At 35.3% G+C, this 19,703-nt stretch overlaps 1 protein-coding gene across 2 annotated transcripts; it reads left to right on the top strand.

Annotated features, from left to right (window-relative positions):
* Nucleotides 1-3,175: 3,175 nt before the first annotated feature.
* On the top strand, nt 3,176-5,472 carry LOC105507240 (ras-related protein Rab-11A). Of its 2 annotated transcripts, XM_011935666.1 has the most exons (2): nt 3,177-3,631; nt 3,727-5,472. In XM_011935666.1, the coding sequence occupies exons 1-2, from the start codon at nt 3,193-3,195 to the stop codon at nt 3,747-3,749; spliced, it is 462 nt and encodes a 153-aa protein (XP_011791056.1). In that variant the 5' UTR covers nt 3,177-3,192; the 3' UTR covers nt 3,750-5,472. The 2 variants fall into 2 exon arrangements, with proteins under 2 accessions (XP_011791055.1, XP_011791056.1); XM_011935665.1 differs by having other exon boundaries at nt 3,176-5,459.
* Nucleotides 5,473-19,703: the final 14,231 nt, after the last annotated feature.

The following is a 19,703-nucleotide window of genomic DNA, read 5'->3' as shown; positions in this document are numbered from 1 at the left end:
TGATGGGTGCAGCACACCAACATGGCACAAGTATACATATGTAACAAACCTGCACGTTATGCACATGTACCCTAGAACTGAAAGTATAATAAAAAAAAAAAAAAAAGAAAAGAACCCAAGCTTTTACGTTAGACCAGTAAATTTAGACACAGCTCTACCTCACACCAGCTGTGTGACTTTGGGCCAACTTTAGCAGTTCTCACTTTCAGTGATCTCATCTAGAAAAAAGAATAATAAAATGTACCCATTAGAAAAGAGGTGATACATTTACATGATCATGCAATTTAAGCCAAATGATGTACTCCAAAAATTTTAGTCATTTTAACTTCTTGCCCTCTTAACATGCATAGCAATTTTAACTATTTCAGTGTACTATACCTTGCATTTAATGATATATACATATATCATTAAACTTAATGATATACCTAGTATTTTCCCCTTGGGTGGTAAATTATTTAAGAATATAATCCCATCTATAAATGGTGAAAGTGCACACACCAATAGTAAATATCAAATAAATATTTAATAAATCAATTCGTGAAGATTTTAAAAATATCACCTGTTAGGTGAAGCATTGCTTTGCTGATCAGTTCAATCAAACATTCAATCACCTTGACTCAAATTTCAATACCAACTAACCACTTGTTTCATGATATTAGACTTGCTACTTTAGACACTCTGTGCCATAGAATCTTTAACTGTAATCAGGATATCTTTCTCTCAGTTTATTTAAGTGTATGAAGAAATAATTTTTATACATCTGATGGTTAATATTGAATGTTCAACTTTGTTGGATTGAGGGATGCAGAGTATTGTTTCTGTTTGTGTCTGTGAGGGTGTTGCAAAAGGAGATTAACATCTGAGTCAGTGGACTGGGAGAGGCAGACCCACCCTCAATCTGGGTGGGCACCATGTAATCAACTGCCAGTTCTGCTAGAATAAAAGCAGGTAGAGGAATGTGGAAGGACTAGACTGAGTTTTTTGGCCTTCATCTTTCTCCCGTGCTGGATGCTTCCTGTCTTCGAACATCAGACTCCAAATTCTTCAGCTTTTGGACTCAGACTTACACTAGTGGTTTGCCAAGGGCTCTCGGACCTTTGACCACAGATTGAAGGCTGCACTGTTAGCTTCCCTACTTTTGAAGTTTTGGGACTCAGACTGGCTTCCTTGCTCCTCAGCTTGCAGATGGCTTATTGTGGGACTTTGCCTTCTGATTATGAGAGTCAATACTCCTTAATAAACTTCCCTTCATTTATATATCTATCCTATTAGTTCTGTCCCTCTAAAGAACCCTAACACAATACCTTTAATAATTTTATTAAAATTATAGTGTATTTTAAACATATCTGGAACCTAATAAGAAAACATTAAATGTAATTTACTCATAAAAAAAAAAGATCTCTATAATGAAAATTATAAAACATTGATGAAAAAATTTGAAGAGGACACAAAAATGGAAAATAATGCATGTTCATTGATTGGAAGAATCAATATTATTAAAATAATCATACTACTCAAAGCATTCTACAGATTCAATGCAATCCCTATCAAAATACCAATGACATTCTTCATAAAAATAAAGAAACACCAAAATTTGTATAAAATCAAAGACCAAAATAGCCAAAGCCATTCTGAGCAAAAAGAACAAAACTGAAGAAATCACATTACCTGACTTCAGATTGTACTACAGAGCTATAGTAACCCAAATATCATGGTATGTGCATAAAAATAGACACATAGATCAATGGAATATAATAGGTAACCCATAAATAAATTCATACATCTACAGTGAATTTTATTTTCAACAATGATGACAAGAACATACATTGGAGAAAGGACAGTCTCTCCAAAAAATGGTGCAGGGAAAATTGAATATCTGTATGCAGAAGAATATAACTAGACTCCTATCTCTCACCATATACAAAAATCAAATCAAATCAAAATGGATTAAACTGTTAAATCTAAGACCAGAAACTCTGAAACTACTTGAAGAATTGGGGAAGCTCTCCAGGACATTTGCCTGGTAAAAGATTTCTTGAATAATCTCTCAACAGCATGAGCAACCAAAACAAAAATGGATAAATGGGATCACATGAAGTTAAAAAACTTCAACATGGCAAAGGAAATGGTCAAGAAAGTGAAGAGGCAACCCACATGATGGGAGAAAATATATGAAAACTACCCATTTGACAAGGGATTAATAGTCAGAATATATATAAGGACAACAAACAACTCAAAAGGAAAACAAAAATTCAATTTAAAAGTGAGCAAAAGATCTGAATAGACATTTCTCAAAAGAAGACATACAAATGGCCAACACGTATATGAAAAATGTTCAACATAATTAATCTTGCTCCAGTTAAAATGGCTTTTATCCAAAAGACAAGCAAATGCTGGCGAGGATGCTGAGAAAGGGGAACACTTATATAGTGTGAATGGTAATGTAAATTAGTATAGCCACTATGAAGAACAGTATAGAGGTTTCACAAAAAACTAAAAATAGAACTACCATATGATCCAACAATCTCATTGCTCTGTATGTACCCCAAAGTAAAAAATCAGTATATCGAAGAGATAGCTGCACTCTCACGTATATTGCAGCATTATTCCCTATAACCAAGATTTGGAATTGACTCAAGTATCCATCAAAAGATGAATAATATTTTAAAAGTGTGGTAAGTGTGGTACATATACACAGTGGAGTATTATTTAGTCACAAAAAGGAGATCCTGTCATTTACAACAACATTAATGGAACTGGAGGACATTATGTTAAGTGAAATGATCCAAGCACAAAAAGACAAATTTTACAGGTTCTCACTCATATGTTGGGGCTAAAAATTAAAACAACTGAATTCCTGGAGACAGAGAGTAGAATGGTGGTTACCAGAGGCTGGGAAAGGTAGCTAGAGGGTGCAAGGAAGAAGTGGGAATAGCTATTGGGTACAAAAATATAGTCAGATAGAATGAATAACATAAGCTATTTGATAGCACGACAAGGTGACTACATAAATCAACAATGATTTATTGTATTTTAAAAAATAATGAAAAGAATGTAATTACAATGTTCCTAACTCCCCCCAAATTATAAATGCTTGAGGTAACAGATATCCTAACTACCTTGATATGATTAACATGCATTGTATACTTGGATAAAAACATTATATTTAGCCTTTCGCTCCTTGGCCGCGCAATGGGCACCCGCGACGACGAATACGACTACCTCTTTAAAGTTGTCCTTATTGGAGATTCTGGCGTTGGAAAGAGTAATCTCCTGTCTCGATTTACTCGAAATGAGTTTAATCTGGAAAGCAAGAGCACCATTGGAGTAGAGTTTGCAACAAGAAGTATCCAGGTTGATGGAAAAACAATAAAGGCACAGATATGGGACACAGCAGGGCAAGAGCGATACCGAGCTATAACATCAGCATATTATCGTGGAGCTGTAGGTGCCTTATTGGTTTATGACATTGCTAAACATCTCACATACGAAAATGTAGAGCGGTGGCTGAAAGAACTGAGAGATCATGCTGATAGTAACATTGTTATCATGCTTGTGGGCAATAAGAGTGATCTGCGTCATCTCAGGGCAGTTCCTACAGATGAAGCAAGAGCTTTTGCAGAAAAGAATGGTTTGTCGTTCATTGAGACTTCTGCTCTAGACTCTACAAATGTAGAAGCTGCTTTTCAGACAATTTTAACAGAGATTTACCGCATTGTTTCTCAGAAGCAAATGTCAGACAGACGTGAAAATGACATGTCTCCAAGCAACAATGTGGTTCCTATTCATGTTCCACCAACCACTGAAAACAAGCCAAAGGTGCAGTGCTGTCAGAACATCTAAGGCATTTCTCTTCTCCCCTAGAAGGCTGTGTATAGTCCATTTCCCAGGTCTGAGATTTAAATATATTTGTAATTCTTGTGTCACTTTTGTGTTTTATTACTTCATACTTATGAATTTTTCCATGTCCTAAGTCTTTTGATTTTAGCTTTATAAAATCATCCACTTGTCCCGAATGACTGCAGCTTTTTTTCATGCTATGGCTTCACTAGCCTTAGTTTAATAAACTGAATGTTTGGATTCCTCAATTATTGTTTACTTTTTATCATGGAAGCCTGTCACTGTATGTAGGACATAATAGAACTTGATCACTTGAAGCTCAGACCTATTGGTCTTGATCAAATCAAACTAAGAAGACCTTAGAAATAAGCTACCATTTTGCCACAGAGCAGCTTATCGGTAATACACTCTTCTCTCAGTGCAATGTATATGTCCACAAATATAAGAATTGCCCTATAAACATAGCAGGATTTTGAGAGCTTGAAAATTTTCCATTATCTGGACATGAATTTCTAAAATGCCTTAATAGGTTTATGTAGTTGAATAAATTTTGTTTTTTAATTTTTGTAAGCATCAAAGTTGATTAGAGAGGGGGGCACTTTTTCTGGAGAATTCTCTTAGTAAACACAAAAGATTGTTACGGTTTCATTAGTAGTATGGTCATGGGGCCGTAAGTTAAACAGTGCTGCCTGGCAGGCTGGGAACTGGAGGGACTTGTGGAATTCCATCTCGGGTGCCTCTGTTGCAATGATCAGGCAGCCCAAAAGATTTAAATGATCTATAATAATTTCCAAACAGTAGATTATGTGGCCTTTTATTGCTCAGGCAATAACTGGTTTAATGCTGGTAGTGTCAAATTTTGAAGTGTTAATTTTGTCTTAAAACCTTCCAGTAAGTGAAATGCAACCTAGTTTTATCACCATATCCACCAGCAGGCATGGATAATTATTTTAACAATGCTAATATTTGAGTTTTGCAGTATATTATGGAATATAGTCCAGTTAAATCTTTGGTTTCAGTATGTCTGAAGAATACAGTGAGAGGTTAATTTTTGCTCAAGTGGTACCACTTAAAGGCATGTATTCTTTTAGTATGTAAAATGAAATAGTACCTTGAGTTTAAATAGAATGCATTTTAGGCATTGTAGAGACCTGAAATAGTTTTCTTCCACTACATTGTTGAAATCAATGAAGCAATTAGTTTCTCATTCAGAAATGTGCACACTAATATTTAGTTTTGCTTTCTCGTGGATAATACTAAGCACTAACTCTGCAGTTTCCTGGAAGTGGTGTGTCAACTGCAGTGATACTATTCAGGATGGTGGGAAATCCCCCAAAATATGTATGTATGGGCTTGCTTAGATTACTATATTTCATAGTTAATCTTTTGTCTCTTGCAGTGCTCATGATGTGTGGGGCACACGGAAGGCATTGCTGTAGTCAGTCATTTTGGTTTTCTTCTATAGCCATTTTATTATTTTAGTGTATTGGTTATGAAGATAATATTATCTATTTGTAAATTGCTACTTTGTATTTTATGCATGCTCTGTAATTTGAATTTTTTTTTTTTAGTTATTGATTTGGAATATATTCACATTCTAATAAACAGTTATAGGGGGATTAAAAAAAAAAACATTATATTTACCCCATAAATATGCACATCCACTATGTACCCCTAAAAGTTAAAATTAAATAAAAATCAGTTCTTTTACTTTAAATAATTAAACTCATTGTCAGAGTATCTTTCATTATAGTCCATTATCATTTAAATGTCTGCAGGATTTGTAATGAGCACATCATTATTGATACTAATAATTGTGCAACTCTTTTAGTCCTTGACAAACTCAGATAAAATTATATGAATTCTTTAAAATTTTCAACAGTTAGCTTTGATTTTTTTTATCTCTACTTTTACTTGTTTTCTATTTCATTGATTTCTACTTTGTTGTTTCTTCTTTCTGTTTATTTTGGGTTTAATTTACTCATTTAATGAAATTTCTCAAGGTGAATTCATTTCAAACCTTTCTCCTTTTCTTATACAAGCATTTAAACATTTAGCAGTAATTTGTTGTATTGAGAAACTTTTATATGTTGTCTTCATTACCACTCACTTGAAATACTTCCTAAATATCTCTGATTTTCTAATGACATGTTTTGGCTGTGTCCTCACCCAAATCTCATCTTGAATTGTAGTTCCCATAATCCCCACATGTCATAGGAGGGTGCTGGTAGGAGATAATTTAATCGTGGGGCAGTTACCCTCATGCTGTTTTTGTGATAGTGAGTGAGTTCTCACAAGATCTGATGGTTTTATAAGGGGCTTGTCCCCCTTTTGCTTGATACTTCTCCTTGCTACTGTAATGTGAAGAAGGACATGTTTTCTTTCCCTTCCACCATGACTGTAAGTTTCCTGAGACCTCCCCAGCCATGTTGAACTGTGAGTCAATTCAGTTTAATAAATTACCCAGTCTCGGGTATGTCTTTATTAGCAGCATGAGAATGGACTAATACACCTAAATATCTCTTTGGCAAATGATTTACTTTGATGTGTGTTGCTTAATATCCATATATTTGAGAATTTCCTTGATATCTTTATTTCTGATTTACTTCTATTTTGATAAAAGAATATAATCCTTGGTGATTTAGACATTTTTAATAGCCCAGCACATGGTCTATCTTTATAAATGTTCCACGTACTCTTGAAAATAATTTTCATTTGGCAGTTTTGGGAAGTAGTGTTCAACATACATAAATGAGGCTAAGAAGTTTGATGGTATTGTTCAGTCTTTTTATATTCTTATCAACGGTTTTTGTCTATTGTACAAGTTAGAAAAAATAGTATTAAAATCATATAGAGTTAAATTATGATTGTGAATATGTCAATTTTAAGATCCATTTTAGCTGTGTACACACACTTAAAATCATTATATCTTCTTGATTAATTGACCTTTTAATCAATTTTAAATATACCTCTACATTTGTGGTCATATTCACTGTACTGAAGTCTTTGTCTGATATTAATGTAATTATTTCAAGTATCTTATGAGTAGTGTTTGCATGGTGTTACTTTTTTTATCCTTTTACTTTCAGCCAGTCTGTTATGTTTAAAATGCACCTCTTGTAATATCATATAATTAGATTTTGCTTTTATTTCATATTGTCAATTTCTGCCAGTTAGAGTGTTTAATCCATTTACATCTAATGTAATTATTGATATGATAGAGTTTGAAGCTACCATTTTGCTATTAGTTTCCTGTTTGTTTCATATGTTTTGTGCTAATTTTTTTTCTGTCTTCATTTGAATAAAGTAGTATTTTTTAAAAGTTTATTTTAAGTTTGGGGGTACACATGAAGTTTTGTTACATAAGTAAACTTGTGATATGTGGTTTTGTTGTACAAATAAATTCTGCTCCTCTCCCTCCTCCCACCCTCCACTGTCAAGTACAGCCCAGAGTCTTTTTTTCCTTTCATTCATAAGTTCTTATCATTTAGCTCCCACTTACAAGTAAGAATATGTTGTATTTGGTTTTCTTTTCCTTTGTTAGTTTGCTAAGGAAAATAGCCTCCAGCACGAGCCATCTTACCACAAAAGACATGATCTTGTTCTTTTTTATGGCTGCATAGTATTCCATGGTATATATGTACCATATTTTCTTTATCCAATCAGTCATTTATGGGCATTTAGGTTGATTCCATGTCTTTGCTATTGTGAATAGTGCAGCAATGAACGTTGGCATGCATTTGTCCTTATGGTAGAATGATTTATATTCACCTGGGTATATACCCATTAATGGGATTACTGTGTCAAATGGTAGTTGTGCTTTTATCTCTTTGAGGAATTGCCATACTTTGAGGAATTTCCACAGCCTTTTAACCAATTTACACTCCTGCCAACACTGTATAAGTGTTCCCTTTTCTCCTCAACTTCACCAGCATGTTATTTTTTCACTTTTTAATAATAGCCATTCTGACTGGTGTGAGATGGTATCTCATTGTGGTTTTGATTTGCATTTCTCTAAGGATCAGTGATATTGAGCTTTTTTTCATATGATTGTTGGCTACATAGGTGTCTTCTTTTTAAGTGTCTGTTTAAGTCCTTTAACTGCTTTTTAATGAGGTTGTTTGTTTTCTTCTTGTAAATTTGTTTAAGTTCCTTATAGATGTTGGATATTAGATCTTTTTCAGATACATAGTCTGCAATAACTTTCTCCTGTTCTGTAGGTTGCATGTCTATTCTGTTGACAGTTTCCTTTGCTGTGCAGAGGATCTTTAGTTTAATTTGATTCCATTTGTCAATTTTTGCTTTTTTTGCCTTTGCTTTTGCTTTTGGTGTCTTCATCATGAAATCTTTGCCCATGTCTATGTCCTGAATGATATCACTTTTAGGTTATCTTCCAGAGTTTTTATATTTTGAGGTTTTAGATTTAAGTCTTTAATCCATTATGATTTGATTTCTGTATACAGTGTAAGGAAGGCGTCCAGTTTCAGTCTTCTGCACAAGACTAGCCAGCACAATTTATTGAATAGGGAATCTTTTCCCTATGGCTTTTTTTCTGTCAGCTTTGTTGAAGATCAGATGGCTGTAGGTGTCTGGTCTTATTTCTGAAGTCTCTATTCTGTTCCATTGGTCTATGTGCCTGTTTTTGTACTAGTACTACATTGTTTTGGTTACCATAGCCCTGAGGTATAGATTGAAGTAATGTAACATGATGCCTCTAGCTTTATTCTTTTTGCTTAGGATGGCCTTGGCTATTCAGGTTCCTTTTATTGGTTCCATATGAATTTTAATTTGTTTTCTAGTTCTGTGAAGAATGTCATTGGTAGTTTGATAAGAATAGTATTGAACATGTAAATTGCTTTGGGCAGCATGGCATTTTCATGATATTGATTCTTCCTATCCTTGACCATGGGACATTTTTCTATGTGTTTGTGTCTTGTCTTATTTCTTTGAGGAGTGTTTTGTAATTCTCATTGTAGAGATCTTTCACTTTCCTTGTTAGTTGTATTCCTAGGTGTTTTATTCCTTCTGTGGCAATTGTGAGTGGGATTGCCTTTCTGATTTGACTCTTGGCTTAGCTGTTTTTTTTTTTTTAATAGGAATGCTAGTAATTTTTGTACATTGATTTTGCATCCTGAAGCTTTGCTGAAGTTACTTATTAGCTGAAGGAGCTTGCAGACTGAGACTATGTGGTTTTCTAGATATAAAATCATGCTGTCTGCAAACAGAGATAGTTTGACTTCCTCTCTTTTCATTAGGATGCACTTTATGTCTTTCTTTTGCCTGATCGCGCTTGCTAGGACTTCCAATATTATGTTCAATAGGAGTGGTGAGAGAGGGCATACTTGTCTCATTCTGGTTTTCAAAGAGAATGTTTCCAGCTTTTGCCCATTCAGCACAATGCTGGCTGTGGTTTTATCATTGATGGCACTTATTATTTTGAGCGATGTTCCTTCAATACATAGCTTATTGAAGGTTTTTAACATAAAGGAGAGTTGAATTTTACAAGAGCATTTTTTGTGTCTATAATATAATCATATGGTTTTTGTCTTTAGTTCTGTTTATGTGATGAATCACATTTATTCACTTGTGTGTATTGAACCAACATTGCCTTCCAGTGATAAAGCCTACTTGATTGTGGCAAATTAGCATTTTGATGTGCTGCTAGATTTGGTTTGCCAGTATTTTATTGAGAGTTTTTGCACCAATGTTCATCAAGGATATTGGCTGCAGTTTTCTCTTTTTGTTGTGTCTCTGTCAGGTTTTGGTATCAAGATGATGCCGGCCTCGTATAATGAGTTGGGTAGGAGTCCCTCTTCAAATTTTTGGAATAGTTTCAGTAGGAATAGTAGCATTTCTTCTTTGTACATCTGGTAGAATTTGGCTCTGAATCCATCAGGTCCTAGGATTTTTTTGGTTAGGTAGGCTGTTTATTACTGATGCAATTTCAGAGCTATTTATTGGTCTGCTCAGGGAATCAATTTATTCCTTGTTTAGTCTTGGGAAAATGTATGGTTCCAGGAAATTATCCATTTCTTCTAGGTTTTCTAGTTTGTGTGCATAGAGGTGTTCATTGTAGTTTCTGATGATTGTTTGTATTTCTATGTTTTTATTTCTGGGTCAGTGGTAACACTTCTTTATTTCTAATTGTGTTTATTTGGCTCATCTCTCTTTTCTACTTTATTAGTCTAGCTAGTGACCTATCTTAATAATTTTTTCAAAAAACAAACTCCTGGATTCATTTGTTTTTGAATGACTTTTTTGTATCTTGATTTCCTTCAGTTCAGCTCTGATTTTGGTTATTTCTTCTCTTCTGCTAGCTTAGGGGTAATTTGTTCTTGCTTCTCTAAACCTCCAAGTTGTTATATTAGATGATTAATTTGAGATCTTTCTAACTTTTTGATGTGGGGATGTAGTGCTATGAATTTCCCTCTTAACACTGCCTTAGCTGTGTCCCTGATATTCTGGTGTGTTATATGTTTGTTCTCATTAGTTTCAAAGAACTTATTGATCTCTGCCTTAATTTCATTATTTACCCCAAAGTCATTTAGGAGCATTTTGTTTAATTTCTACATAATTGAATGGTTTTGAGTGATTTTTTCTCTTGATTTCTGTTTTTTATTGCACTATTGTCAAAGAGTGTATTTGATAAGATTTCAGTTATTTTGCATTTACTGGGGATTATCTTATGTTCAGTTTTGTGGTCAGTTTTAGAGTATGTGCCATGTGGTGATGAGAAGAATGTATGTTGTGTTGTTTTGGGGTGGAAGTGTATCAGGTTCATTTGGTTCAATCATGAGTTCAGGTCCTAAATATCTTTGTTAATTTTCTGTTGCAATGATCCATCTAATACTTTCAGTGGAGTGTTGAAGTCTCCTAGTATTATTAGTTGAGAGTTTATATCTCTTTGTTGGTCTTCAAGAACTTGCTTTATGAAACTGGGTGCTCCTGTGTTGGGTGCATTCAGGATAATTAGGTCTTCTTAACTTCTTTACTATTATATAATGCCCTTCTTTGTCTTTTTTGATGTCTTTTTGGTTTGAAGTCTGTTTTGTCAGAAATTAGTAGGGCAACCCTTGCTTTTTTCTGTTTCTAATTTTCTTGATAAATTTTCCTTTATCCATTTATTATGAGCCTACGGGTGTTATTAAGTGTGAGATGGGTCTCTTGAAGACAGCATACCATTGGGTCTTGCTTTTTTTCATCCAGCATTCTACTCTGTGCCTTTTATGTGGGGCATTTGGCCCATTTGCATTCAAGGTTAGTATTGGTAAGTGTGGATTTGGTCCCATCATTGTGTTGTTAGCTGGTTATTATGTTGGCTTGTTTGTGTAGCTGCTTTATAGTGACACTGGTCTGTATGTTTAAAAGTATCTTTTAAATCTCCATTGTTAACTATTTAGTCATGTCTCTTATTTTTTGTTGTTGGAGCTGTTTATTATTGCCCTAGGGATTATAATATGTATCCTTAATTTATCTATCTGCAATAAAGTAATGCTTTGAAAGTAATGTTATACTATTTAATGTGTAATGTAAGATCCTTACAAAATATACATCATTTTACACACTTTCCTTTTTTGGTGATTGTCATAGATTTTACATCTACATTTACTATAATCTCTACAATATGTTGTGATTCATGTACCTCAAATAATAAAGAGGCTCTTAAAAAAAAAAAGACAGTCTAGGTCAGACGTGGTGGCTCACACCTGTAATCCCAGCACTTTCGGAGGCTGAGGTGGGTGAATCACGAGGTCAGGAGATCAAGACCATCCTGGAGAACACAGTGAAACTCCATCTCTACTAAAAACACAAAAAATTAGCTGGGCATGGTGGTGGGTGCCTGTATTCCCAGCTACTTGGGAGTCTGAGGCAGGAGAATGACATGAACCTAGGGGTGGAGCTTTCAGTGAGCAGAGATCGCGCCACTGCACTCCAGCCTGGGCAACAGAGAGACTTCGTCTTAAAAAAAAAAGAAAAAAAAGACAGTCTATTTATCCACATATTTGCTATATTTTATGGTTTTTGTTTCTTTTTTTTTTTTTGTATTTGAGTTTCCATCTAGTTCATTTCCCTTTAAGTACAAAAAACTTTCTTTGACATTTATTATGTGTTAGCCTGTTCATGAAATCATTCTACTTGTATTTGTTTGAAAATGTTTTTTATATCATCCTATTTTTGAATGTCATTAGGAAAATAAATCTAGCATTTAGCATATAGTAAGATAAGAATCGATATGGAGGAGGAATTAGAGTTATGGTAATACATGGAAAAGGAATATTGCCCTATTTAGAAGGAGTTGAAAAAGGTTTACAGCATAAGGGATGTTTAAATTAAAGTCTGAAAGATGAAAAGAATTTGGCAGATTGGTGAGTCAGAAAATCAGAGAGGTCAGTTAAGATGTTTTCAAGCCAAAATAAATATAATTTACTTAACCAAAATTCTACAGTATATTTTGATTGTTTCCTTTATTCCTTTTTACTACAATTATTTACATTTGTAAACTGTAGTATCTTTCAAAATTTTATCTGCATGTACTTGCAAGATTTACTCATACTACAACTTCCAGAATTAAATATTTGAAGTGAAAATAATGTACATTTTTTGTCTTTTGATACATATTGATTGGTGAAATTCCTTCCAGAGTGGTTTTATTAATTGACATTTTCATCATCAGCCTGTGAGACTAATAGACTTTATGTTCTTGAAGCTTAAAACACAATTGTTGAAGTCCCAGGTTCCTCTTGAGTTCCCTTTTCTCCATCATCATTGGGGATACCTACAGATCCATTTCTCCCAATTCCCAGAAAAAGTCCAGACCTGAGTTGAAGACTACCAGGACTCCTTCAAAGCACCGTTCTTGACTTCTGAGATAAATAACCTTTTCCGTCAGGCCAACTCCATTATTTCCCCTGAACTCATGTGCATCCCTTTGTCCTCGCTATGATAAATTGGTTGGAACCTTAGCTTCCTATAAAATGAGACTCCTGACTAACTGTTAAACATTTCCATCCTAGGATTGAACACTTGCCTGTGGGATTGCATCCTTGTGTCTGGATCCATCACTAGAAACTGCTGTCAAAATCTTCCAGTGCCAATTGTTTCTCTATCTTTTACAATGTCACCTACCATGAAACCAAATGTTACTGTTTTCTGTTTACTCATAGGGAAGCTCCCTACAGGACACCTCAAGTTAAAGGACTTAACTTAAACCTACATTTTTTATTTAAAAAAAACCTTTTATATAATAAAAAATATTTCCAACAATGTCCAAAATTTGCTTTTAATAACCTCAATCATTTCAGGGATATGTATGCATATTAAACATAGAATAAAAATTTTAAGGCAAAATAACCTTAATTTGAACATAGTTAAATTTATTTGTTGTGATGAAGAATGTCTCTACTTGCTGCAGGTGAGCTCTCAGAAAAATAAATCCTCCTTTGCTGAAATTTTCGAATTCACATTTTATAAATGAATCTTATAAAAATTTTGAAGCATTCATTCTATGCAAGAAAAAACATCATTCAATAAAATAAGTTTCAAAAGAGGTTATATTTTGCTTGGTTGTGTATACTTTGTAAATAAAAGCATATCCTTGCATTTTATGTTCTTGCCTTCTTGGTACAACATCTATAACATTTCATCATAAAGTAATGAAGATTTGTGCTCTTATTTTTGAAACTTGGAGTTCAGAGGTACATGTGCAGGTTTGTTACATAGGTAAAATTGTGTCATGGAGGTTTGTTATAAAGATCATTTTATCACTCAGGTATTACACCTAGTACCCATTAGTTATTTTTCCTGATCCTGTTCCTCCTCCCACCCTCCACCCTTTGGCCACCCCCTGTATGTGTTGTTCTCCTCTGTGTGTTCACATGTTCTCATCATTTAGCTCCCACTTATGAGTGAGAACATGTGGTATTTGGTTTTCATTTTCTGTGTTAGTTTGCCTAGGATAATGGCCTCCAGCTCCATCCGTGTCCTGCAAAGGACATGATCGCATTCTTTTTAAGGCTGCATAGTATTCCATAGAGTGTATATACCACATTTTCTTATCCAATTTTTTCATTGATGGATATTTAGGTTGCTTTGCTATTGTAAATAGTGCTGCAATGAACATACATGTGCATGTGTCTTTACAGTAAAACGATTTATATTCTTGTGGGTATATATCCAGTAATAGGATTGCTGGGTTGAATGGTATTTCTGTCTTGATGTCTTTGAAGAATCTAACCAACACTAAATTATACTACAGCGCTACGGTACCCAAAACAGCATGGTATTGGTACAGAAACAGACCTATGGGTCAATGGAACAGAATGGAGAACCCAGAAATAAGACTACACACCTACAGCTATCTGATCTTCAACAAACCTGACAAAAATAAGCAATGAGGAAAGGATTCCCTCTTCAATAAATGGTGCTGGGATAACTGGCTAACCATATGCAGAAGATTAAAACTGGACCCCATTTTCACAGCATATACAAAAATTAACTCAAGATAGATTAAAGACTTTAATGTAAAACACACAACTATAAAAGTCCTGGAAGAAAACCTAGGCAATACCATTCAGGACACAGGCACGAGCAAAGATTTCATGACAAAGACACCAAAAGCAATTGCAACAAAAGCCAAAATTGACAAATGAGATCTAATTAAACTAAAGAACCTCTGCACAGCAAAAGAAACTACCATCAGAATAAACAAACAACCTACCGAGTAGGAGAAAATTTTTACAAATTATGCATCTGACAAAGGTCTAATATCTAGTCTCTATAAGGAATTAAAACAACTTCACAAGAAACAAAAACCCATAAAAATGTGGGCAAAGAACACGAAGAGACACTTTTTTTTTTTATTATACTTTAAGTTCTAGGGTACATGTGCATAACGTGCAGGTTTGTTACATATGTATACTTGTGCCATGTTGGTGTGCTGCACCCATCAACTCATCAGCACCCATCAATTCATCATTTATATCAGGTATAACTCCCAATGCAAAAAAAAGACATACATGCAATCAACAATCAAATGAAATAAAAGCTCAACATAATTGATCGCTGGGGAAATGCAAATGAAAACCACAGTGAGATACCATCTCACAACAATAGGAATGGTTATTACTAAAAAGTCAAAAAATAACATGCTGGCAAAGTTGAAGAGAAAAGGGAACATTTATACACTGTTGGTGGGAGGGTAAATTAGTTCAACCGTCGTAGAAGACCTGTGCTTTTAATGAATCTGTTCCTTAATGAAGTTTTTTTTTTTTTTGTAAATACAGTTACATATGTACATGGTGTGTATTTCATTAATCCTTTAGTTGCCCTCAGAAAAGATAAGCTGTGCCTGCTTACAGAAATATTAATTCGGTGAAGCATTCTTATCTTGGGGTTTGAATATCTTCTTCTGATGTGCAGACATTGATCCCAGCTTCCATTTATTCCCATACGTACCTTGCCACAGAGCAGTATAGAACATCTAAAAAGTCAATAACAAATAATAGAAAAGCACATAACATTTTATATTTTAATGCCACCACCGCCACACTCACACACACAGACACCTCCAAGCAGGGTCATCATTAATTTATTCTTATCCCAGGTAGCAGCCACAAAGTGCGCATTCATGGGATGGAAGCATGCCAGCAAACCTCTGTACTGTCTGACAACAGTGTCAGATCAGAGGATGTGAAACAAAAACCTCAAATTAGGAGTTTGGTGATTTTCTTGCTTAACAACCTGAAACGTGAGGTGAACACCTGTATAAACTTCTCTGACCAAGGAGTGTGGAAATGCATCCAGCACCCCTCTTTATATTCTGCCATCTTTTGTCACATATTCTACCCATCCTTTCAAGTCCCATCTTAATGGCTGCCTCCCCCATAAAAGTCTTTTCTGATCTCTTATAGCAAATATGAGGAATCTCCCTTCAAGCACTTCTTTCACTGTGATGGTGCTTTACATAAATTGCAATGTAAGATAAGAATAAATATGAAAGGGAAATTGGAAAGACTTACTGGATTCTATGGAAGAGTCACATTGCCCAGAGGGAGGTGGAAAAGGTTTTCAGTGTAAGTGGTATGTAAACTAATATCTCAGTGATGAAAAGAACAAGGCAGATTGGTGAGTTATTTGTAAACATCAGTTACCTTAATTTCTTAATTGAGTGGGTACCATGCACCGTTCACTGTGCTAAATATTTTCAATGCTTTTACATGTTTCTAGTACTTTATAATATTTTTCCAAGAATAAAAGCCATGGCATTATGCTTGACTTGTCTCTTTTCTCACATCCCTCTTACAATCAGAAAACCTGTTGATTTTTTGGTTAAAATAAATCCAGAGTCTAACCCCTTCCTATCACTTCCATTGTTATAATCCCAGATCAAGTCATATTCTCCTGAATGACTGACTTCTAATCCTTCTCACTCTTTCACCATTGTCCACACTCCTGCTTCTTCCTACTTTTAGAACTTTCCTTCAAATTTAAGTCAGATTAAGTCACTCCTTAGGGAATCCCTTAAATGTTTCCCATTACCCTCAAGTAATACCAAAATCCTTACAATCACCAACGAAGTCCTACACAATATGATTCTTTTCTCCCATTCCTGATTTCATTTCCTAAAACCCTTCTCATTACCTTCTCTGTCCCAGACAGGCTGGCTTTCTTTTCTTCCTTCAACAAGCCAAGCTTGCCCCTGCCTTAGCATTTTGTATTGGATTTTGTCTCTCCCTAAATTGTTTTTTCCAAGATGTAGGAAGGCAATATTCATCACCTCCTTTAGATCTTTGCTTAACTGAAACTTTCTCTATGAAGCTCACCCTGACTACCATATTTAAAAGTGTAGCCCTCTCCCAGGCCCTATTCCCGGTTATTTTATTTTGCGCGATTTGACGGTTCCCCACCTCTGCCCATATCATTCATCAGCTTAACACATAGGATACAATTCACTCCTTTATTAAATGTATTGTTTATCTTCAACCGATTTCCCTCCACTAGAAACTTAGCCATAAGAGGGTAGGTATCTTTGTCTATTTTATTCACCAATATATATTAAGCATCTATTATAGTCTTTGGCATAGAACAGGCATTCAGTAAACATTTTCCACTGAATGAATTAAATCATTTAATTATTTCAATAAACCTAGAGGATAGGAAGAATTCTCTTAAACTATTCTAAGAGGGTAATTAATGATGCCCTTTCCTCCCAGTCAGTTATTGGCAAAGTAAAGATTCAAGCACAGATTTGGGGTCAGAGCTCTTATCCTAGCTCCAACTTTAGTATGCTTCCTTACAGAACTATCCTGCAACCTCTTTAAGAACAGAAATAGTAGGTACCACACAAACTTTAATGTCATCTCCATAATGTATATAGTACTTTACACACAGTAAGTGTGCATTTCACATTTATGTAATTATGCTTAGCCAGCTTTTCCCAAGAAACAAGGTCTTTTCAGCTTAGTGGTCTTCCCACATTGGCCCGATAACAGTTGCCAAGAGAACACATCATACTCCCCTAGAAGGAGCCCCAGAAATGATCTGGGTCAACCAAAGCCCAGAGGGGTCCAGTAGCCTGTGTTATGGCTATATAACTTCAAGAAAATAGTAGGACCCAGACTCTGCCATCATTTATCAATTTTGTGATTTTATTTTTTTAAATGAGAACATGCGTATTCAATTAGATTGCAAATTTTTGAAGGCAGAGATTGTGTTGTCTCTTCTGATGCCTTGCAGTGTATGTATCACAATGTTAGGTACACCAAGAGAATTCATAAATACTTGTTTATGACCAATAAGGCTGAAGCTAGACTGGTACAAACAGTAGAACCAACACAATTTACCTGGATGCTCAAGCAGAGCTCATAAGGGGAAGTAAGAAATAAGGCAGCCTTTCTGAAACAATAAGCAATCAATTCCAACTCTAAAAGTGATCATAGTTTCTGAGATGGAGTCGGAAATTAAATGGAATTTGGAAGATTTTGAATCAATAGTCTCCATGGTTTTTGTTTTAATTCAAGAGGGAAAACAAGAGCAAGACCTTGAGAAGACTGGTAGATTGCTCTTTGATCAATTCTTTCCTTGTCCCAGTAGTAAAAACAAAACCATAAATTTTACTAATTCTTATTTTGGTGAAAAGATTTTCAAGAGCATAGGTGGATGGTGACAGCCCAAGAAATCATGGATCCATCAATGTACAAAGCCCAGAATGACTGCATTAGAGCAATTCTCCCTTTCAGAGTATTGTCCAAAAACTATGGCTCTCACAATGCCAAGCCAAAAACCTATTACATAATTGAGAATGTTTATCTTTGTTCAAATAACTTTTCCTCCATTTCTGCAAGGAGCTTGAGAATAACAGCATCAATTATCATGATAGATAAACAAGACCTGGTCCAGTATGATGTAGTTTTTAGCTTAACTTTTTCTTATATTGGATGACTTTTAACTTCTGTAAGATAAATATCCTAATAAATTTGCTTTGGTCATATGTTAATCTTAAAGGCCCTTCTAATGATACCTGTCGCCATATGCAGACGTTCCTTTTCTAATATGAAAGTTCAACACAATTCCATAGCATGAGCAAGCAAATCAAATTAAATATAAATAAGGTAATGTAGAAAAAGGCAGTAAAAGAGACATCAAAAGAAGCTGGCTCTATTTCAGCCCTACCATTACTGGGGGCTGGAAGGCCTTTGTGAGAGCAAAGGCATTTAATTCATCCATTTGCCTGAATTAAAGCCATGAAAGATCTTCAAATGCCCAGGGCCTCTGCATCTGATTTAAACTCATATAAAACGTTGTATTTGCATCAAACAGCGGTGTTATATGCTCCTTTCCATCATTCATTAATGTTTTAAAATGTGTATTATATGCCAATTCGATTTAATACCTTGTGTAAAGTTTGAAGGACACATAGTGATAAGACCAACTCAGGTCACTCTTCTCAGAGATTATGCCAGTTAGAGTTCTCAGAGAAACAGACCCAATAAGAGGTATGTATGTACACACATATATATAGAGTCATGCACTGTATACAACCTTCTGTTCAACAACAGACCACATAAATAGCAGTGGTCCCACAAAATTATAATACTGTATTATTTTTTAGAATTGTGGTTGCTGTTTTTTATTTTCAACTTTTATTTCAGATACAAGGGGTACATATGCAGATGTGTTACGTGGGAATGTTGCATGACGCTGAGGTTTGGGGTATGGATCTTGTCACTCTGGTAATGAGTATAGTACCCGATGGGGAAGTTTTTATTTTATTTTTTTTTATTTGAGACAGTCTGGCTCTGTCACCCAGGCTGGAGTGCAGTGGCGCGATCTCCGCTCACTGCAAGCTCCACCTCCCAGGTTCACGCCATTCTCCTGCCTCAGCCTCCCGAGTAGCTGGGACTACAGGCGTCTGCCACCACACCCGGCTAATTTTTTTGAATTTTTTTTTTTTTTTTTAGTAGAGACGAGGTTTCACCTTGTTAGCCAGAATGGTCGCTATCTCCTGACCTCATGATCCACCCACCTTGGCCTCCCAAAGTGCGGGGATTACAGGCGTGAACCATCGCCCCCGGCCATTTTTGTTGTTGTTGTTGTTTTGTTTTTTTTTTTTTTTTGAGACGGCGTCTGGCTCTGTCACCCAGGCTAGAGTGTAGTGGTGTGATCTCAGCTCACTGCAACCTCTACCTCCTGGGTTCAAGCAATTCTCCTGTCCCAGCCTCCCAAGTAGCTGGGATTACAGGTGTGTGCCACCACACCCAGCTAATGTTTGTATTTATGGTAGAGACGGGGTTTCACCATGTTGGTCAGGCTGATCTCGAACTCCTAACCTCGTGATCTGCCCACCTCGGCCCCCCAAAGTGCTG

Source organism: Colobus angolensis, unplaced genomic scaffold (assembly GCF_000951035.1).
Source record: "Colobus angolensis palliatus isolate OR3802 unplaced genomic scaffold, Cang.pa_1.0 Scaffold146, whole genome shotgun sequence".
Classification (NCBI taxonomy): domain Eukaryota; kingdom Metazoa; phylum Chordata; class Mammalia; order Primates; family Cercopithecidae; genus Colobus; species Colobus angolensis.
This window is presented reverse-complemented; position numbering and strand designations above follow the sequence as displayed.

Coding starts and splice junctions, on each gene's coding strand:
- LOC105507240 (XM_011935665.1), top strand. CDS start 3,193: ATGGGCACCCGCGACGACGAATACGACTACCTCTTTAAAGTTGTCCTT.